We start from the raw sequence: 17,937 nt of genomic DNA, 5'->3' as shown, positions 1-17,937 counted from the left end.
CACCCACGACACCATGGGGCCTCAACCTGGTCCTTAATATGCTTAAAGGACCTCCTTTGAACTGTTACATAATGCGGAATTACAGTTCTTAACATAGAGGGTTGCGTTTCTACTAGCTATTGCGTCAGCTTATATAGTTTCCAAGATGGATGATCTCTCATGTCGCAAACCATATCCTGTGTTGCACGATGATAGGGCGGTTCTCAGAACATTTCCTAATTTCCGGCCAAAAGTGGTTACCAGTTTACATGTTAACTAAGAAATAGCGGTCCCTGTGTTCACAGGGGAGCCACAGTCTTCAGGAACACGACATGTGCCAGATCTGATTGCTCATTCTACCCATTCGGTGGGGGTGTCTTGGGCTACGCCAAATGGGGCCTCAGCGGACCAGTTATGCACAGCAGCCAATTGGTCCTCGATCCATACTTATACAAAATTTTATCAATTCAATGTATTTGCATCGGCAGGCGCCAGTTTTGGCCGTAGTGCTCTACGTGCCGGGCTGTCAGAGCCCAGCACCTCCCTTGAAGGGGCTGCTTTAGAACGTCCCTTTTGGTAGCCGTGTCCCTCAGAAGGGATGAAAGAGAAAAGAAGATTTTTATACTCGTGATAAATCCGTTTCTCCGATTCCATCTGGGGGACACTACGTTCCCTCCCTTCTGCTGTTTGGTCTCTGGTTGGTTGACTCTCCATCCTAGAGGCTTTATACTTAAACTGAAGAGGCTACACTGGGGTTGCAGAGGGGAGAGGTTTGTCAGCATGATACATTAACAAGTTAACTAGTAAAGTGCCAAACTCCACACACTTCCCTCACACAACCCTTGGTAGCAGTGTCCCCCAGATGGAATCGGAGAAACGGATTTATCGTGAGTATAAAAATCCTTTTTTTTAATTGTTACGAAAGCTGCCACTGTGGGCAAAAAGTTGCATAAAAAAAGAAAAAAAATAGTACCGCCACCTCAAGCTAAAACTGATTAGCCATGTCTGTGGTTAATTCTTGCATGGAAAGAGCTGTTTTTTATTTGCCTTTTTCTCTTCTAAAATGTCCAAGCTCCTAATGACAGAACCTGTTCTCCATGGTACCAGTCTCCTCCAGTGGGTATGCATTAGAGATTAAAATTCTAAGAAAGCAATAGGGACATCCTTGTAGAAAGATTACTTATGTTTTACAGAATATTTATAGAAAAATGTTTATTAGTTTTATCTTTGTTTCTTTTTTTTGTAGACCTTACCACCTTCCTCAAGCCTCTCAAAATCGGTTTACAGCTCATCTGGCTCAAAGACAGACAATAAGAATATAGCAGTATCAAAGCCCGTTGATATGCAAGATGCTGTGAAAAAGAAGCAGGTATAACACCCGACTGTACCTAGTACATTGTACTTTCTGAGAAATGTGTAATAAAAAAGCTATTATAATGTGGTAATGTGCCAGAAAGACATACCGTGGTAGAAAAAAGGTTTGGCACTTTTTTCCTTTTTTATGTTTTGTTTTTCTTATATCCTTAACATTTTAGAGTCTTAATAATGTTTTCTTTAAATGTACAATGTTATCCTGATGTTTCAGTGGGGTTCTGGGCACATCTGGTGGCATTTGTGGGAGTTGGTATGCCAATGAACTTCTGTCCCTAGTGGTTCAGTGTTGGTCTGGTTCCAGAGATGTTTGGCTGCTTTCCCTGCTCAATATGGGAACAGGAGAAGGCAGCACTGGTGGGAGTCACAATAGCTCAGTCATGTTACCCAGCTGTGTACTGATGTGGTACTCCACTTGTAGGAGTGTATAGTTGCCACCTCTAGGCTTCTGGGCAGTGTGTACAGATGTTACAGCACCTCTTTGCAAGTTACTCTGGCTAATGTCTCCTGAATACTTTTCTTTGGATTTCTTTTGGAACTACTGGGTACTTGGCTCTTGTTTGCTAAAAACAAGAGCAAAATTAGAATCTGAGCATTGAAGATGCAGAAGACAAGAGCCATTACAAATTGCTGAAAGGTAGTGATGGCACACACTTGCAGTGCTTGCAAGTGTAAACTAAGCCCTTGTCACTTTTTAACTGGCCTTGACTGATCCCCCTCATCATTCATGTGGATCTGTCTGTACCATGCTTTTAATTTTTACATTTTACGCAGTGGGAGTCTGTTGTACTCATGACTACTCCACTCCAAGAGGCATGGGATGCTCAACTCCCTCTCTTTCCTATCCACCAGGGCATTTTGGGACTAGTAGTTTTATAACATCTGGAGATCCACAGGTTGGCAAAGCCTTGAACAGAATCTGTCTTCAATAGAATCTGTCTGGCGCTACAGGCAGGTTTAAGTGCTGCCGCTGTAATCCTGCAAATCCCGCCTTAAGCTGCTTTGACGATCCAGGCGCTGCCATATTCAGGAGCGGAGAGCGTACTACTAAAATCACCTGATCCACTCGACCAACAGGGGGAGTGCTACATTTATATCCCTCCTAAGCATTTCATGTACAGTAATATAAATGCATTGGTTCACATACAGTTATACAAATATTTGTCCTGGCATGTGCTATTGGGGAAGGACTTTGTAGTAAAAGGCTATCATCACTGCAGTATCTGTAGAAGATTGTCACCCGTTGTTTCGATTTTCTTCTGTTAGCACTTTACACATTTTATTGCTAGCTATATACTTTTACTCCCCTTAATGCTCCTGATTGGGTATGCCGTTTTCTCTCACGTCCCTTGGGGGACACTGGGACCTTGGGGTATAGAGTAGGACAGGCGAACGCTGGCACTTTAACTTTGTTAACTAAAGCTCTGGCTCCACCCCCTCTATACCCCACCTCCTGCTAGAGGCCAGTCTAGTTCAAGTTCCCGGCAAAGCGGGCTGTGCAAGGGGCAGCCTTTTTTACTTTTTTTTTTTTATTTATTTTTTTTACAGCTTTTATTATTTTAATGGTAGCGGAGACTGTGTCTCCGAGTTCTGACAGCCGGCGGCTCGCTGAGCCGTGTAGTCGGCTGTCAGTCAGACTCTCCGCTGCAGATTCATTCATTCTGCTCTCCCGCGGCTGCGGCCGGCAGGGAGAGTGTGAGGCAGCGATGGGGAAGATCTGTGGAGCGCACAGCACGGGCGGCTGTGCGCTGGCGGCGGGGGAGCGGAGTTGCGGTGTAGGTCCTCCTTGTCTGCCTACTCCCTCTGCCGAAATTAATCCTCCATTGGAGCCAGATACAGTTGTTGGTGGCTGGGGTCTGTCCTCCATGTACAGACAGCATGCTGTCTGCACACACTGCGTCTGCACACAATCGCAGTGGGTTCCCTGAGCTGGCAGTTTTTTTCCTAAAAGCAGTCTGTGTAATTGGGTAGAGATAATATTCTATTTTTAGCTCAGGGAACAGGGTCAGGCAAGGGTCACTGTCTCCATGAGCCCTGCTAGGCTGTGGATTGGTTGAGTTGTTTGTCTGTCTTAAGCTGGGTACACACTACACTGTTTTCGTCCAATAATCGGCTCAAACAGCCGACATACGACAGTTCGTTCAAAAGTCGGGTCAGTGTGTGCAGTGACACGATGGTCGAAAGTCTGCTCAAATGGACGATTGTCGCCTCATTTGGTTAGTCGTACCGTTTAATATTTTCGTTCCAATCTCGTTTTCGCTGTGTAGTGTGTATAAACTTCCAACCGATCCACAACAGTGAGTATGAAATTACAGCCATTGCTCACGACAACATGGCTGTAAAAAGTCGCTAAAGGGACGTCCGCTCTTCCCTTTTATCGTTCTAAACAAGGCTAGTGTGTATGCAGTCCATGGACCGAGCGATCGGAACATCGATTGCATGTAAAATCGCTCGGCATAAAAAGTTGGTAGAAATTTCTGTAGTGTGTACCCAGCTTTAGACGTCAGACAAGCCAGAGCTGGGCCCTGAAGGGGGGGGGGGGCTCTTCGGCACTTCCCCCGTGGTAGTCTTTCACTCCTCGTGTGTAGACACCTGAATAGGCAGCCATTTCAAAAGCTCCTGCTTCTCCCCTTTTCTATCCTGTATACTGTAAGGTAAAGGGTTGGGGGTGGTGTGTCTAGCCTTTGTATTTTTTACACACTAAAGAGCTTTTGGTTGTATTGCAGGCACACTTTCTCTTGTAGTTTGTGTGCTGCATTTTATCTGTGTTGTGTGTGTTTCACTGTACTTTTTTGTCCCATCTTTGAACATGTCTGAGAGGAAAAAAATCTACACGTGGCAGGGCTGGTGCTACTATGTTAGGTTTCATCTGTGCTGTATGTCATGTTAAGTTACCGTCTGGGCAGCCAGGAACACAGGCTCTGTGTGTGTCCTGTCGGCCCACGGAGACTACTCCTGGTGAAACAGTTGCTGTCTGTTCAAACACGGAGGAGCCTGCTTGGGCTCGGTCTCTATTTAATACGGTGGAACTGCTTGCTCAGAAGGTAGTCTCAGGCTGCTCAGTCTTCTGATTCTGCTAACTTAGTCAAGGCTTTGCCTGTTGCTGCTCCAGTGCAGTCTGTAGAACCAGCCTGGGTGCAGGGTCTTGCATCCTCAGTACAGGGTCTGGTAGCGGTCTCTTCCTCCTTGGAAAGGATGATGCAGTCGGCCACACCGTCTTCCTCACGTAAGCGGAGGCAGGTGGCCGCCCCTTTTCTGGGACATGTATCTGATTGTGGTTCCCAGGAAGAGGGTGAGTTACCGCTGGGCTCTGACATAGATGCTGCTTCTTTGGTGGAGGTTCCATCAGATCGTCAGAGTGTGGAAGAGTTAATTCAGGCTGTGCATCAGGTACTTGATATTCCTGAAGAGCAAGTGCCTGAGGCTTCTGGATCCTCTCTTTTTGAAAGACGCAAAAAGAGGCAGGTGGTTTTTCCGGCCTCTCCCCACTTGGAGGAGTTGCTGTTGAAATCTTGTACTTCCCCAGACAGGAAGTTTCAGGTGACTAAGCGACTGCAGTTGTGTTATCCATTTCCCCCTGAAGTTCTCGCTAAGTGGGAGACGCTTCCTCAAGTGGATGCAGCTGTGGCGAGGTTGGCAAAGGTAACTACTATTCCTCTGCCTAACCAGGCTACTCTTAAGAACGGTTTCAACCTTCTGGTCTGTACCATCCTTAAGTCCATTTTTGTGGCAGCGGATGTTTCTTTGAGGCCTGCTTTAGCATCGGCATGGGTTAGCAAAGCTGTTAATCGCTGGTCGGAACAATTGTCAGAGGGTTTGTTGGCAGGCAGGCAGGCCATCCTCTGAACTGATTCCTTTAGTGAAACAGATTCAGAGGGCAACGAATTATTTAGGAGAAGCTGCTATGGAAGCGGGGTCGATGGGAGCACGCTTTTCTGCCTTGGTTGCAGCACGTCGGACTCTCTGGCTAAAGTCCTGATGTAGAGTCCAAAAAAGGCTGTGGAGTCAATTCCCTTTTCAGGAGGTGTTCTGTTTGGACCTCAGCTGGATTCCTTTATTGGTCAGGCATCAGGAGGTAAGAGCACTTTCCTCCCGGTCAGTGCTCCCAAGCAGAGGATGTCCAGATTTTGGGCCTTTCGTTCCACCCTAGAGGTGGTTTGCAGCAGGGAAGTCAGGCCTGGTCTGCGCGTCGTCCAGCTGCAAAGCCGGCAGACAAACAGTCTGCATGATGGGGTGTTTGCTCCTCCACTGTCGTCAGTGGTGGGAGCCTGTCTTCTGCGGTTCAGGGATTGGTGGTGTCCACTACCGATGTCTGGATTCGGGGAGTGGTGAGCCAGGGTTACAAGATCGATCTGCTCAGTCTTCCTCCCAGACGGTTCTTCACCACAGGGCTTCCGTCATGTCCAAGAAGGCGATTGGCTTTAACAGAGGCGATTCAATCCCTCCTGTCTTCCGGAGTGATTATTCCGGTTCCTTATTCTCAAAGAGGTTTGGGGTTTTATTCCAATCTTTTTCTTGTGACAACCCGACGGCTCCTTCAGACCGATTCTCAATCTAAAGGCTTTGAACACTCAGGTGAGAGTTCCCAGCTTCAAGATAGAATCTTTACGCTCGGTCATTCTCGGCATGGAACGGAGCATTTAGACATCAAGCATGCATATCTCCATGTGCCCATTTGGAGGGGTCATCAGTCCCTGCTGAGCTGAGGTTTGCGGTTCGCTCAGAGCACTTCCAGTTTCAGGCTCTTCCATTCGGTCTCGCCACAGCTCCACAAATCTTTACCAAGATCATGGCTTTTATGGCTGCTTTGCTAAGCGCCAAAGGGATTACAATCATCCCCTACCTGGACGATCTGATTCTGAAGACAGATTCTTCTTTGAAGCTTCTGTTGCACATTCGGGTAGTAATCCAGACCCTGGAGTCGCACGGTTGAATTATCAACGTCAAAAAATCCAAGTTGATCCCATCCCAGCGGATGGTGTTTCTGGGTCTCCTATTCGATACCCGTCTGAGACGGGTATTTTTTCCTCAGGACTAGATTTTAGCCTTACAGGGGATGGTGAAATCCCTGTTGATGGCAAGGCGACCTTCCATTCATTTTGCGATGGGGCTTCTGGGCAAGATGGTATCGTCTTTCGAAGCGATCCAGTTTGCTTAGTTTCAGTTGGAACTTCTGTCGCAGTAGAACAATCTCATCGCAATCTGGCGAGTCAGGTTTTTCACCTGTCTCCGCAGACGCGTCAGTCGCTGATCTGGTTGGTGGCTACAGAAGCAGAATCTCACCAGGGGCCGCTTGTTCTCAATTTGGAATTGGATTCTGATTACAACAGATGCCAGCCTTCGGGGTTGGGGGGGCTGTATGTCTTCAGGCTCTGTTTAAGGGGCTTTGGACTCACAAGGAGTCCAAGCTTCCAATAAATGTCTTGGAAATGCGCACAGTGTTTCACGCTCTAAGAAGTGCGCAACATTTGCTGCAGGGAAAGCCGGTAAAGATCCAATCGGACAATGTCACAGCAGTGGCATATCTCAACCATCAGGGCGGCACCAGGAGTCCTTTTAGCCATGGGGGAGACTCGCAGGATATTTTTGTCGGCCGAAGCTCACGTTTCGGCACTCGTTGCCGTGTTCATTCCCGGAATAGAAAATTGGGAAGCAGACTTCCTAAGCAGGCAGACTCTGCATCCAGGGGAATGGTCTCTCCATCCGGAGGTGTTTCAACAGTTGGTGGTGAAATGGGGTCAACCGGATGTCGACATGATGGCATCTCTGTTGAATCACAAGGTTCCCCGCTACTGTTCCCGTGCAAGAGATCCCGGGGTAGACGCTATGTCCGTCCCTTGGAAGTACCGCTTAGTGTACCTTTTTCCTCTGATAGCCATGCTTCCACGAGTACTGAAAAAGGTGGAGAGAGGGTGTTCCAGTGCTTCTAGTAGCACCGGATTGGCCGCGCAGGGCTTGGTACACCGACGTGCTCTTCATGGCAGGAGGTAGGTCGTGGCGGTTGCCGATACGCCCAGATCTTCTAACCCAGGGTCCCTTTTGTCATCAAGGTTTGCATCGTCTGGCTTTAACGGCGTGGCTGTTGAAGCCAGGATCTTAAGAGCTAAGGGGTTTTCGAGTTGGGTGGTTCAGACTATGCTTCGTGCTCGAAAGCCAGCTTCAGCCAAAATATATCATTGAGTCGGGAGGACATATATTGGTTGGTGCGAAAAGAAAGGGTATCCTACGTCTTCTTTTCGTCTGGCCAGGTTACTCAGGTTCTTGCAGGACGGCTTGGATGCAGGTTTGCGTCTTAGTTCTCTTAAGGGTCAGTTGTCGGCTCTTTCAATTTTCTTTCAAAGAAAACTTGCTGTTATACCTGATGTGCAAACTTTCATTCAGGGTGTTCTCCATGTTCAACCTCCTTATATTCCTCCGGTTCCGCCATGGGATTTGAATTTGGTGTTGAGGGCTTTACAGCATCCTCCATTTGAGCCTTTGAATTCAGTAGATTTCAAATTTCTTACTTTGAAAACGTTTTTTCTTTTAGCCATTTCTACGGCACGCAGAATTTCAGAGCTTGCGGCTTTGTCTTGTAAGCCTTCTCTGTTAGTTTTTCATGAGGATAGGGCAGTTCTTCGAACTATGCCATCCTTCCTTCCTAAGGTTGTCTCTAAGTTTCATTTGAATCAGGATGTTGTCATACCGGCTCTAACTGATTCATCGTCTTCCGATAACGATGATTCTATTCGTTATCTTGATGTTCATGCCTTGCGAATTTATGTTAAGAGATCTCAGAAGTTACGTAAAACTGAGGATCTTTTGATTCTTTACGATGCTTACAAAAGAGGCTGGCCAGCTTCTAAGGTGACCATTTCTAGGTGGATTACGGGTGTTATCCGCCAGGCTTACAATGGGGCTGGGGAGCCTGTCCCAGATAATCTACGGACGCATTCTACAAGATCTGTAAGTGCTTCCTGGGCGGCCTGCCATGGTGCCTCCAGTGAACAGCTGTGTAAAGCGGGCACGTGGTCGTCTGTACACACTTTCACAAAGTTTTACAGATTTAATGTGTTTGCCGCTAGGGATGCAAGTTTTTGGAGAAAGGTGCTTCGGGCCGTTTCTTCTGAACGTTCCCTCCCGTGAGACAGCTTTGGGATGTCCCCAAGGTCCCGGTGTCCCCCAAGAGATGTGAGAGAAAATGGGATTTTTATACTTACGTAAAATCCGTTTCTCTTAATCCGTTGGGGGACACCGGGCGCCCACCCTTAATGCTCTGGTTTTTCCTTCTGTTTGACATGTTGTTTGAATTTTAAGAGAATGTTGTGTGTTAAGTGTATTCTCTTTTCTTTGGTTCTCTCTATGTCCCTTTCTGCGGGCTTGGTTAAACATAGACTGGGCTCTAGCAGGAGGTGGGGTATAGAGGGGGTGGAGCCAGAGCTTTAGTTAACTGAAAGTTAAAGTGCCAGCGTTCGCCTGTCCTACTCTATACCCCAAGGTCCCGGTGTCCCCCAACAGATTAAGAGAAACGGATTTTACGTAAGTATAAAAATCCCATTTTCATACTTTTTAACTTACACTTCCTTGGAGAACTGTTTTGGCTGGTTTTTTTTAGCTTTTGGCACAAAGCTTTGTTGCATGTTTTTGGTTTACTCAACTATTTCTGCATTCAGTTCAGATAAATTGCATTTATTATTTTAAAATCTACAACCATTGTTCACTTTCTATCGCCTGCTCCAAATGCATGCTGAGTTTTGTCTTGAAAAATGTCCCAGTATTTATTTTATTTATGTTGTGAAGCACTGCCCTATTATGAGAGTACTCTTCAATAAATATTGGTATGCAGCTTATCGAACTTGCTCTGGCAGTGGCTTATTTCAATGCTCTCATGTTATTCCTTGAGAAGGATCATTTTAAAATGTCTTTCTATAGCCCAGAATGAAAGCTGTGAAGTGTAGTTCGACCGTGTGATTGCGCTAGACAAGCTTTGGATCTAGCTGGTGTTTCACCAATTAAATATTGCAGTGTTATGCTTTGACACAGTAGAAAATTAATGATAGATTTACACCTTTATGATTCCCAACAATTCAGTGTGACTTGATTACCTTTTATGTTGCAGGAAGTAAAAAAAAAATTGTATTTTATTTTTTTAAATGGTCCCCAGCTTATATTTAGTTTACTTTTCACTAGATTGTTTTATGAGTATCTTCATCCTTTTTCTAGAATGTTTCCAGGTTCTCCAAGGAGTTTAAAATGACGGAAAACTAGCAAACAAAGACACTAAGATTGCAAAGTACTGAACAAACCCCTTACTTATTTTCATGTAGTATTATTTGTATAAGAAAGACTTGTCCAACACCGCTAAAATCTGTCCTTCAGTACTTTATAATCTATTAATTATGTTCTCCCTGTGTTTGTGTGACTTTTGTCCTAGTGCTCTGGTTTCTTCCCACAGCCAAAAACATACTAGTAGGTTAATTAGCTGCTATCAAATTGACCCTAGTCACTCTGTGTTATTGGGGCAGGGACTGATGTGAGGGAGTACTCTGTACAGCGCTGCGGAATTAGTGGTGCTATATAAATAGATGATAACCTGCAGGAGAGAGAATTAAGAATACATTGACACACTGCCTTTAGTTGTAACCCTTTATTTTGGACAAAAACAAGAAAAGCATCGGCTTTACACTATGCTTCAAGGCATCTACAATCTCTCTTCATGGGTATTTTGTGTGTTTTTGTTTACATATAGAATTATTTGAGTTGATGCTAAACTATTCGCAGTGCCAGACAGCGCAAGGTGGCCTTAGCACTTTTGCATGTCTTTGAACCATTTACAAAATAAACTGCATGTTGGGAGTCTTCATTTTCAATGGGTTTAAAGCATTGTTGCGTTTGTAACCAGGATTTAAATACTTGTGATCCGTTATTTGCTATGTGTGGATGACATTGGTAAAATGTTGTTGCGCTTTAATTTTGTGTTTTTGCTAACAAAACCAAACGCAGATAGAAAGCAATATTTTATAAATTTGTACAGTCAATTCAGCTGCAGTGCTGACTGTACACACCTGAATTTGTTGTAAATGAATTGCTTTGTAACTTTTTTTTTTTTTTCAGGAAGCCCTGAAGCTTCAGCAGGACATGAGGAAGAAAAAGCAAGAGATGTTGGAAAAGCAAATTGAGTATCAGAAGGTCTGTATAGCTAGTTTGTTTTGAACATTTGCCAGCTTGGAACAACAAAACACATGCATTTCCAATGGACGCATGCTATGGATTTTTGAGTTGTTAGGATCAACTTTATTAACTCCCAAGTCCTTTCTCTGAAGGTTTTATCTCCATCATTGCATTAGGCTAAATAACTTAAAACATTGATATATTTCTCCCTTCATTGTTCCCCTGCGTGGTACCACTCGCACATTGGACAGTGTACGAATGAATTCAATTCCAATTGGGGTGTTATGGGTGGATGCCATGGGGTTTTATTGTTTTTAATTTAAAATTTTTTTGTTCCACGCGGTTCAATTTAAATTTACTTAATTCTCATGATGGCCAGTCACTCTGAACCACCCAATAGTACTAGGATGACCCGAGCTACTCCAGTGCAGACAGTGTACATAACTTTACCTTCCTTTCCACTTATAGTATTTTCAAAACAGAATGGTGCTAGAAGACCCAAAAAGTACTGAAAGCCATGTTATGGCAGCTTCATGGTCCTTTCATATATTGTCAAATTTTTACAGTCTCCATTTAATGACTTCGAAAGATAGTCGTTTGGGAAACAAGATTTTGCAGATTGCAGTCTTGTTAGGGGTCATTCTGATATTTATTGATGACCTATTTGCTTTGTTTCTTTTTTGCTTTTCTACTACATGAGGCCGTCATGTATTCCATTGGAAAACAGAAGTTCTTCCAACTTTCCTCCCCAGTTATATCATTGGTTGGTTGATTGATTCTCTTGTGGTGTGTGTAGCTTCCTGCCACAGGTTCTTTGTCTTTATTTAAATACAAGCTAGAATATTGCTGGGAATTTCATTCATCTGTCTTCCCATGTTTGTAACAAAATTAAACAGATATCTTGTTGCTAGCGTTTGTGGCATTGTCGGCCGGTGTGGACCCATCTTTGCGTATGGCAATGATTGTCAGATATGATTTATTGTTAATTGAGGTTTGTAAATAAGATATGACTTTAATCTGTTTTTGTAGATGTTGATATCAAGGCTAGAGAAAAATAAAAATATGAAGGCAGAAGAGAGGACAGAGATAATTAAAACGCTGAAAGAACTCGATGAGAAGATCTCTCAGGTCAAAGATGAATTGAAAACGCTTTCTACACCATCAAAAGTAAAGTCTAAGACAGAGGTATGAATCAGAGTGTGTGTGTGTGTGTGTGTGTGTGTGTGTGTGTGTGTATATTTATTTATTTTTATAATAATGACGCTTGGCTGTTTCCCCTCTGGTTATAGGCACAGAAAGAGCTTTTGGATGCTGAGATGGACTTCCACAAACGGCTATCCTCAGGAGAAGACACAACAGAGTTGAGGAAAAAGCTTAATCAGTTACAAGTTGAGGTGCGATGATGTGTGGTTGTATCAGTCATTGTCGCAAATTAAAATGTCAGTATTATCCATTCTGTATCAACTATCTGGAACTACAGTCATGGCCAAAAGTTTTGAAAATGACACAAATATTATTTTTCACAAAGTCTGCTGCCTCAGTTTTTATGATGGCAATTTGCATATACTCCAGAATGTCATGAAGAGTAAACGGATGAATTGCAATTAATTTCAAAGTCCCTCTTTGCCATGACAATGAACTTTATCCCAAAAACATTTCCACTGCATTACAGCCCTGCCACAAAAGCACCAGCTGACATCGGGTCAGTCATTCTCTCGTTAACACAGGTGAGAGTGTTGACGAGAACAAGGCTGGAGATCACACTGTCGTGCTGATTGCGTTAGAATAACAGACGAAGCTTTAATAGAAGGGTGGTGCAAGAAATCATTGTTCTTCCTCTGTGTTAACCATGGTCATCTGCAAGGAAACACGTGCACTCATCATTGCTTTGCACAAAAATGGGTTTCACAGACAAGGATATTGCTGCTAGTAAGTCTACCTAAATCAACCATTTATCGGATCATCAAGAACTTCAAGGAGAGAGGTTCAATAGTTGTGAAGAAGGCTTCAGGGCGCCCAAGAACATCCAGCAAGCACCAGGACTGTCTCCTAAAGTTGATTCAGCTACAAGATCGGGGCACCACCAGTGCATAGCTTGCTCAGTAATGGCAGAATTCCTGAGCAATGAGTGCATCTGCACGCACAGTGAGGCGAAGAATTTTGGGAGGATGGCCTGGTGTCAAGAAGGCCAGCAAAGAAGCCACTTCTCTCCAGGAAAAACATCAGGAACAGACTGATATTCTGCAAATGTACAAGGATTGGACTGCTGAGGACTGGGGTAAAGTCATTTTCTCTTATGAATCCCCTTTCAGATTGTTTGGGGGCATCCAGAGCAGGAAAGGTGAGCGTTACCATCCGTCCTTTGTCATGCCAACAGTAAAGCATCCTGAGACCATTCATGTGTGGGGTTGCTTCTCAGGAAAGGCAGTGGGCTCAGTCACAATTTTGCCTAAGAACACAGCCATAAATAAAGAATGGTACCAAACATCCTCCAAGAGCAACTTCTCCCAACCATCCAAGAACAGTTTGGTGACGAACAATACCTTTGCCAGCATGATGGAGCACCTTGCCCTAAGGCAAAAGTGATCTCTATGTGGCTCGGAGATCAAAACATCGAAATTTTGGGTCCATGGCCAGGAAACTCCCCAGACCTTAATCCCATTGAGAACTTGTGGTCAATCCCAAGAGGCGGGGGGACAAACAAAAACCCACAAATTCTGGTAAACTCCATGCGTTGATTAGGCAAGAATGGGCGGCCATCAGTCAGTATGTGGCTCAGAAGTTGATTGACAACATGCCAGGGCAAATTGCAGAGTTCTTCAAAAAGAAGGGTCAACACTGCAAATATTGACTGTTTGCATAAACTTAATGTAATTTTCAATAAAAGCCTTTACACCCTTTTGAAATGCTTGTAATTTTACTTCAGTATACCATAGCAACATCTAACAAAAAGGTCTACAAACACTGAGGCAGCAAACTGTGTGAAAACCAATACTTATGTCATTCTCAAACATTTTGGCCATTGCTGTAAATTGTACGTGTTATGAATCTGGAATTGACAATCATGTGACTATTCCACATTACACTTAGTAGAAATGTGACATATTTTGGGTAAATTAGTCTTAACAAACCTGTTGTAAATCATATTTTCTCTTTCATCCAGTCTGGGGGACACTGCTTACCATGGGGTTGTGGAGGGGAGCTTGGGAGTTGATACCTAACTAGTTAACTTTTAGTACTGCCGACAGACCCCTCCCCTCTACAATCCCCCTGCCCCCTCTTGTTCAGTTTGTTTTAGGTGCCCAGGAGTTGGGCAGTGTTTTTTAGTACTTAAAAATTTACACTTTCATTTTTATTTGATTCTTAATTTTTATTACAGGTGGCAGCGCTGGAGTGTGTTCTGCTATAGAGAACACACTCACAGCTGTGCAGCGCAGGCATTCCCCTGTCAGATGAGAGTTAGCAGCTCTCACTGACAGGGACAGGAGAGAAGGAAGAAGATGGGTGCCTGATTTAGGAGTGACAAGCGGTCTCACGGACCGCTGTCACTCCAGCCTCCCCGATAACCGGCGCTGCCATTACAGGCATAGAGCGCCGGTTATCGGATACTTAAGATGCCGGCGGCCATCTTGGATTGGATCAGTCGGCGCTACGGAGAGAGGAGAAAGGGGGCTATACCAAGATCCCCCTCATACATAGGAGAAGGACCCTTTGGCGCTCTGCTCTGCATGCGAAGCAGGGGTCCCCCCTGCGCAAACCCAGCAGATTTCAGACCCACTGACGGAGGAGCCGGCCTGGGTGGCCTCCCTGACAGTCTGTTTCCGCCCTAGCACAGATGGTTTTTCAATCTAATCAGTTGCTATCTACTGTGGCAACTTCCGTGGCTAATAATACTAGCACACATTTAGGCCTCCCGGCTTCCTCAGGGTCTATTGGAACGTCTATACCAGGACCTTCCTCATTAGAGTCTGACCCAGCCCCTGTCTCCACAGTACCGGCGTGGTCTGCAGCATTTATAAGGGGTTTGGATAAGCTTAACCAGATTCCCCAAACATCCCGCCTACTAAAAGAAAGAGGCCTAGATCTGTAAATCCCCTTATGGTCCTTTCAGACTCTGAGGAGTGTTCTGAGGATGAGGGGGAAATTTATTCCGATCCTGACCAGGTTCAACCCTTGGAACAGGAAGAAAATCCTAAAAGCCAATTTATTAACGATTTGGTTTTAGCGGTTAGACAGGCGTTGGACCTCCCAGAACCGGAGGATCCTTCCCCTAGATACAGAAGTCTTTTTAAGAAGGCCAAAAGGAAGGCTAGCCGTTTTTCCCCCTTCTGTAGAACTTAGGGATACTGCAGAAGGAGCATAGAAACAACCTAAAAAAAAGGTTCTCTGTTCCCAGAAGGTTCTCGTCCCTGTATCCTTTGCAGGAGGAAGATGGGGTTCGCTGGGAGAGTATTCCCAAGGTGAATATTCCTACAGCCCGATTGGCAAAACACACCTTACTTCCAGCTCCTGGTTCAGCGTCCCTTCAGGATGCCAATGACCACGAAGTTGAATCCCAGCTGAAATCTATATTCACGGCTGCGGGTTCTTCTTTTAGACCCACATTTGCTTCAGCTTGGGTTGCTAGAGCAATGGAAGCAGGGGCAGACCAGCTGGCAGAGGCCTTACAGGACTCCGATTTGCTCCCCCTGGCTTTGCATTTGAAGGAGGCATCGGGGTACCTTTTATGAGGCGGCCCAGAACACAGCGGCCGTCTCCTCTTCTATTCAGGCGGCATCTATTTTAGCTAGATGGAGGCTTTGGCTGAAATCCTGGGAATCAAAAAAGTCAGTTGAAACCATTCCTTTTTCAGCAGCAGGTTTGTTCGGTCTGGAATTAGATACCTTGATCTCTCAGGCAACGGGGGGCAAAAGCACTTCCTTGCCGGTATTCCCTGGCAAGAGCTGGAACCCTCGGGTCAGCTCCTTTCGTCAGCCCTTTCGGGGGACCTCCTTGTCTAGAGGACAGTCCTTTAGAAGTAGACAGCCTAATGCTCGAGGCTCCTCTTCTAGGGGGAAATCCTCGTTTACGGCTAGGCGCCAGGCCTTCAAGAACCAGGAGAAACCTGCGTCCTGACGACCACTCTGTTCTCCTGGAGGGGGCGCCAGTGGGGGGTCGTCTGTCTTTGTTTCAGGAACAGTGGGCAGTGTCCTCCCAAGACTCATGGATTCGGGGCATTATATCAAGGGGGTACAGGATAGACCTGCGGGGCCCCGTACCACATCGGTTTTTTGTAACCCCACTACCCCGAGATCCAACAGGAAGACAAGCCATACAGGATTGCGTCGCCTCTCTTCTTTCACAATGAGTTATCTGCAAGATCCCAGACTACCAAAAGGGACAGGGGTTTTATTCAAACCTGTTCCTTGTCAAGAAGCCGGACGGCTCCTTCCGACCCATCTTAAACCTAAAGGGTCTCAATGTACACTTAAGGGTGGATAGATTTCGGATGGAATCCCTGAGGTCGGTGATAAACGGCTTAGAGAAAGATCAGTTTATAGCGTCCATAGACATAAAAGACGCATACCTCCATGTTCCTATTTGGAGCGACCATCAGTCCCTCCTCAGATTCACAGTGGGGATCCTCCCACTATCAGTTTCGGGCCCTCCCCTTCGGCCTCTCAACAGCGCAGAGGGTTTTCACGAAGGTCACGTCAGTGATGGCAGCGCGCCTTCACTTTCTGGGAGTTCAGGCCGTACCTTATCTGGACGACCTGCTCATCAAGTCCTCAGAGGATTGCTTACGTCATCACTTGTCCCTCACCTTGGCGGTTCTCGAGGACCACGGATTGCAGATGGTCCCGTGTCAACGCATGGTTTTCCTAGGCCTCATCATGGACACCAGCCAGCAAAAAGTGTTCCTGCCTGTCGAGAAGATAGGTTCAATTCAAAGCATAACAGCCCAGGTCTTGTCTTCTCCCAGCCCCTTAATCCACTTGTGCATGCAGCTGCTGGGAAAGATGGTGGCCTCCTTCGAGATCATTCCCTTTGGTCGAGCTCATTCTCGATCTTTTCAGTGGGATCTGTTAACAAAATGGTCAGGATCCCACCTACGCTTAGATCTTCAGAGGATCTCTCTATCCCTGAGGACGAGAGAATCACTCCAGTGGTGGCTGATTCAGGATCGCATGACGGTGGGCAGGTCCTTCGCTCCATGGTCATGGATCATAGCCACGACAGACGCCAGCCTGAAGGGTTGGGGGGCGGTAATCCTACACCTCCGGCTCCAGGGCCTTTGGTCGGTTCAGGAATCGACCCTATCGATAAACGTGCTGGAATTGAAGGCTATTCTTTTGGCCCTCAGGGAAAGCCAGCCCCTCCTCCAGGGCAACCCTGTCAGGGTTCAGTCCGACAATGCCACGGCTGTGGCATATGTCAACAGACAGGGAGGAACCAGGAGTGCAGCTGCAATGAAAATTTCAGCTCAAATCTTGATTTGGGCGGAACAATATGTTCCTGTAATATCAGCAGTATTCATTGCAGGAATAAAAAATTGGGAGGCCGACTACCTAAGTCGAAACCAGATGATGTCGGGGGAGTGTTCACTCCATCCGGAAGTGTTCCAGTCTCTGGTTCAGAGGTGGGGTCTTCCAGATATAGATCTCATGGCCTCCAGACACAACAAAGGTTTACAGGTTTTGCGCAAGGGCAAGAGACCCCTTAGCGGTGGCAGTGGATGTAATGTCGATGTCATGGGACTTCAGGTTGGGATACCTGTTCCCTCCGATTCCCATGCTTCCTCGGGTGCTCAAACGAGTAAAACAGGGAGGTCTGCCATTAATTCTAATTGCTCCCTCATGGCCGCGCAGAGTCTGGTAGGCGGACATACTCTCAATGGCAGAAGGACAGGGGGTTCGTCTTCCATCTCGAAACGACCTTCTTATGCAAGGTCCCTTCCGTTACCAGAATTTACCTCCGCTCGGTTTAACGGCATGGCTGCTGAAGCCAGTCTCTGAAGGGCTAGAGGTTTTTCCTCCAGCGTGGTGAACACTATGATGCGAGCCAGAAAGCCAGTCTCTGCTCGTATCCATCACCGAATTTGGAAAGCGTGTATCAGATGGTGTGAAAATAGGTCATGTCACACGTCGTCATTTCGTCTCCCTCGTTTATTGGCTTTTCTTCAAGATGGCCTGGAAGCAGGGCTTCGCTTAGGTTCCCTAAAGGTTCAGGTTTCGGCACTTTCAGTCTTTTTTCATCTGAAATTAGCGGATTTGCCAGACATTATGACTTTCCTTCAGGGAGTCTTGCATATTCAGCCTCCCTATGTAGCGCCAACAGCACCGTGGGATCTCAACCTGGTGCTGGACATGCTTAAAGGGCCTCCCTTTGAGCCATTACTTGTGACTGATTTGAAGTGGTTGATCTGGAAGGTCCTCTTTCTTCTGGCTATTGCATCTG

At 45.8% G+C, this 17,937-nt stretch overlaps 1 protein-coding gene across 3 annotated transcripts in view; it reads left to right on the top strand.

The window, feature by feature from the left end:
* The window catches only part of RBM27 (RNA binding motif protein 27), a 78,326-nt gene that overhangs the window by 37,420 nt on the left and 22,969 nt on the right, over positions 1–17,937 (top strand). For all 3 annotated transcript variants that reach the window (XM_075209673.1, XM_075209674.1, XM_075209672.1), the window contains 4 exons: positions 1,226–1,348; positions 10,444–10,518; positions 11,530–11,685; positions 11,790–11,894. In XM_075209673.1, coding sequence (XP_075065774.1) covers positions 1,226–1,348; positions 10,444–10,518; positions 11,530–11,685; positions 11,790–11,894 — 459 coding nt within the window. The remainder of the gene's footprint in view (positions 1–1,225; positions 1,349–10,443; positions 10,519–11,529; positions 11,686–11,789; positions 11,895–17,937) is intronic.

Source organism: Mixophyes fleayi, chromosome 4 (assembly GCF_038048845.1).
Source record: "Mixophyes fleayi isolate aMixFle1 chromosome 4, aMixFle1.hap1, whole genome shotgun sequence".
Taxonomy (NCBI): domain Eukaryota; kingdom Metazoa; phylum Chordata; class Amphibia; order Anura; family Limnodynastidae; genus Mixophyes; species Mixophyes fleayi.
Note: the sequence above shows the minus strand (reverse complement) of the source record. Positions and strands in the feature narration are given on the sequence as shown.